The sequence below is a fragment of the Limulus polyphemus genome, unplaced genomic scaffold (genome assembly GCF_000517525.1).
Source record: "Limulus polyphemus unplaced genomic scaffold, Limulus_polyphemus-2.1.2 Scaffold6044, whole genome shotgun sequence".
NCBI lineage: Eukaryota > Metazoa > Arthropoda > Merostomata > Xiphosura > Limulidae > Limulus > Limulus polyphemus.
Window position 1 is genome coordinate 49,885 of NW_013671654.1, and position 4,218 is coordinate 54,102.

General features: G+C 31.4%; 1 protein-coding gene across 4 annotated transcripts in view; it reads right to left on the bottom strand.

The window, feature by feature from the left end:
- Nucleotides 1–3,867, bottom strand: part of LOC106473288 (carbonyl reductase family member 4-like) — a 7,845-nt gene extending 3,978 nt beyond the window's left edge. The window contains exons 1-4 of one of the 4 annotated variants that reach the window (XM_013933971.2): nt 3,521–3,867; nt 2,244–2,355; nt 318–441; nt 201–223 (exon numbers count right to left, since the gene is read on the bottom strand). In XM_013933971.2, coding sequence (XP_013789425.1) covers nt 201–223; nt 318–441; nt 2,244–2,355; nt 3,521–3,679 — 418 coding nt within the window. In that variant the 5' untranslated portion in view covers nt 3,680–3,867. The other 3 variants (XM_013933972.2, XM_022401745.1, XM_022401746.1) reach the window with 3 other exon arrangements.
- Between the last annotated feature and the right edge of the window lie 351 nt (nt 3,868–4,218).

A 4,218-nucleotide genomic window follows, 5' to 3' on the forward strand; every position in this document is an offset into this window, starting at 1 on the left:
ATCAACACCTACCAATATTAGCAATGTTTCCATACTTGTGTCAAGCTATCAACACTTACCAATGTTAACAATGTTCCCATACTTGTGTCAAGCTATCAACACTTACCAATATTAACAATGTTACCATACTTGTGTCAAGCTATCAACACTTACCAATATTAACAATGTTACCATACTTGTGTCAAGCTATCAACACTTACCAATATTAACAATGTTCCCACACTTGTGTCAAGCTATCAACACTTACCAATATTAAGAATGTTACTTGACACAAGTATGGAACATTCTTAATATTGGTAAGTGTTGATAGCCCACACTTGCGCTTCAACATTAAACGAGCAGCAATTTTTGAGGTGATTATGGATCCAATTAGGTTAACATTAATAATTGAGTTTATGTCTTCTGGTACAGTCTGCACCAACAATCGATCAAGATTTATACCTACAGACACGAACAAGAAAATATCATAATACTGAAGGATTAAAAGTAAACATAACAAACATGTTTTAACATCCAGTCTGTGAGTCAATGAGATCGAAACAGGGATTGAGTGGGCTACATAGGGGTATCATGGTGTCTGATATTCAACTTAGAAACAAAAAATGTACTCAGATAGAGGGTTCAATCTGTTCATTTAAAAAAAAAAACGTTTAACTACCAAAATAATTAACCTCTCAATAGAATTTGTTCATGAAGTTTATGGAGTTGGCTAGATTGTGTTACTTTTACACAAAGTCAAAGAAATGTTTGTGTTCAGGCAGATAATGCACACAGTCACTTTACAGTGGCAAGTAAACTTCTACGAGTTCTCCTCAGCCACCTCTACCAACAGAACTCACGAAAACTGCAGAGGAAATTACTTTAAAGAGCTGAGGAACGAGATTGCGTATTTTGAAATGTGTGGGAATATGAATGAGGGTATGGGTTTTTTACTCCTTTAGCTTCCAAATTCTACAACTGGTGAGCAATTCAGATTCCAGGTATCATAAGAAATTAAAATCTCTAATCAGAATTTAAAAAAAAAAGAATACTTAAAAGCTTTGTTTGGGGATCAACCCACCAAAAAATGTATCCCTAACTTACAGACTGGGTGTTAAATCTAAATAATCATTATATCCATAATATAACTATAATAGTAACATCATTCAACTAATACTTAAAAACGTTAAACTCAATATTTTCATCAATCTTTCACGGGCACAGGTTCCTAACTGATAAGCTAATTGAAATGTATGTCCTACTAAACTATTTATGTTACCATACTTGTGCAAGACATCTTTGTAATTTAGTGATATCAACATCCCATGACAAGTTTTATAATTTATCTAAAAAATATATTTTTTGTATGAGCTGATAAAGAATTCCATTTTATACTTTATACAAAATATTTTCCAACACCCCCAAAATGTGGGTAAAAAAAAACAGCATTAACAATAGCTATGACTTTTTCTCTCAAAATATTACTATTTCATGAGTATTTTGTTATTACAAAATTAAATACTTGACTGTTTTTCAAATATAATGAAATATGTTACATTCTAATAAATGTTTTTAAAAATGAGATGTTTTAGTAAACATTTCAGAAAAGGTAGCAGAAGCTTATACTCAGTTTGGAAATTGTGGCAGTCCTCCAGAAGCTTGGTATGCAATGTTAAAGAAATAATATCACAAATATTTCTCCAAATATGGGTAAAAATATTTCTTTAATCAATGTACCCTACTAAGTTCTTGACCTACTGCATAAAATACAAATAAAGTCACGACCTGCTAAGTTAACTCAAATGAAAACCAGACCCTACCAAGTTCATGGCTACTTATAACCCAAACGAAATCATGACTAATAAGGTTCATGACATATTAAATATAACTGAAGTTAAAACATGACCCTACTAAGTCCATGACCTACTACATAAAATACAAATAAAGTCATGACCTGCTAAGTTAACTCAAATGAAAACCTGACCCTACCAAGTTCACGGCTACTTATAACCCAAACGAAATCATGACTAATAAGGTTCATGACATATTAAATATAACTGAAGTTAAAACATGACCCTACTAACTCCATGACCTACTGCATATCATTCAAATTAATTCATGATTTAGTGCATATAACCCAAATGCAACCATGACCCTATTAATTTCACAATCTACTTCATATATCATGATTCTACTAAGTTCACGAACTACTACATATAACCCAAGTGTAGTCACGAGAACATGAAGCTCACATAAAAATTTACCTGCACAGTTAACGACTACTCTTAATGGTCCCAAGGTCTCTTCTACTAACTTTAAACTTTCCTGCACTATTTTTTCATCTGTTACATCACACTGTGATCCTTTAATTCCTACCTTATAGTAAAAATTCAAAATAATAAACCAAAGTAATTACAATATTAAACATGTTAAACTCAAAAAATATTCAGAAATATTTAAACAATCAGATGTAAAAACAAACATTTTAAAGATATTTACTTATGAAGATGATAATTACATGAACAATAACATTTGAAACATGTACATATATATATATACATTTCTTATAAAACTTTATTTAAACAAGCTTATTTTGGCTGCTGTATCATCTTTAGGAAACACTGATATTATCGTTCAAGGTCTTATTATTACAGATCTTAATAGTTTACCAATATTAAATAGTTACTACACTTTCATGAGAGCAAAAGTCAAAATCCTTTTCTTAAGATTTTATTAACAACCAAATATTTTTGTTAAGTACTTTTGATTCTAATGTACAGTACAGGCTGAATTCAACCACATACAAACGTAATAACTGAAATAGTTAAGAATTTCAACCTTCTATAGCTAGTTTAGAATAGATCTTTGGTCGGGAAGACTTTGGTAAACTTTTTTTGTGCAACTGTTCTGCATGTAGTACGACTTTTTTTTTAACTGAATGTTGAATTGTCATAAAATGTACTAATAATTTCACTCAGTTAAAGGTTACATACTCCAATGACTAGAAATTCACATAATTTTGGTCCTGATCTGTTTTTTCTGGGGAGGGGTAAGTAATCTCAACTGTTGACACAGATACTTGTACAAATTGGTAAAAGATAGTTCTTTTTCATTATAAATGTTGTTTGGTATAGTTGATTGCATGTGCAGCATTGGATTCTGGTATTTTAACATTTTTGTATGAACTTGGAGCAATAAATGAAAAATTCTTCGTCCTTGTCGTGTGCAGGTATAAATTGAAAACAAAAATATTTCTAGGTCCCTGTTACTATTACAAAGTATTATATTTAGTAAATAATATAGATGTGCAAGTTTGAGATATAACAACAAAAACAGTACTTTTTTTTAAATGTTCATTGCATTTGCAACAGAAAAATAGGCCTTATGATATGGTATATTTTACTAATAGTAATAGCAATACTATACAATTCAGTCCTCGAAAAGTACACTGTACAATAAGAAGCATGTAATCGTAATGCAAATTTTTTTGAAGTTACACTATATTGACTGTTGTAATGCCATTTCAGCACACAATACGTACTGAATATGCATTTTCTTTCTCTAATTCAGTAATAGCTTCCTCACGTTTACTGTTGTTACGTGAAAGAATAGCTACGCTAAACCCTGAACGAATAAATCTAGAAGCAACTGCTCTGCCAATCCCTTGAGAACCACCAAATACTGCGGCAACAAGAGTCATAGTTGTGTAGCACCTGTTGAAGAATCTATACTCTCACTGTTTGAAAATATATTTAAAAGCTTGAGGCGTAGCAATTTTGGGTTGGGAGCAGAGAAGGTGGGAGGTAAAATGCGATCTCGGAACCTTATGGCAACAAGGCTTAGCAAACAAGAAACAACAACAAAAACGAAAGTATTATGTAAATACACGACACTACTGAGCTGTTGACAGCAAAGTGAAAGAAAAAAAAATCAAAACATATTCAAACATTCATTTTTTTTTCTTTTACGATTAACCAGCTTTAAGTTTCAGCAAACCAACTTTTACAATCGAATTCAGTTTGTGAAAAATAATAATAATACAAGTATATATAACTGAAAATTTAAAACGCAGTCTTAACAAGAAATAAGTACATTACGATATTTTGAACACATGCTACTAACATACTATATTTTTAGTGTAGCTAATAATGCACGGTAATGAAAAAAATAAAAAGTACATACTGTCAGGGGCGGATTGGCCTTTCGGGATACCGGGACTTGTCCCGGTGGGCCGATAGT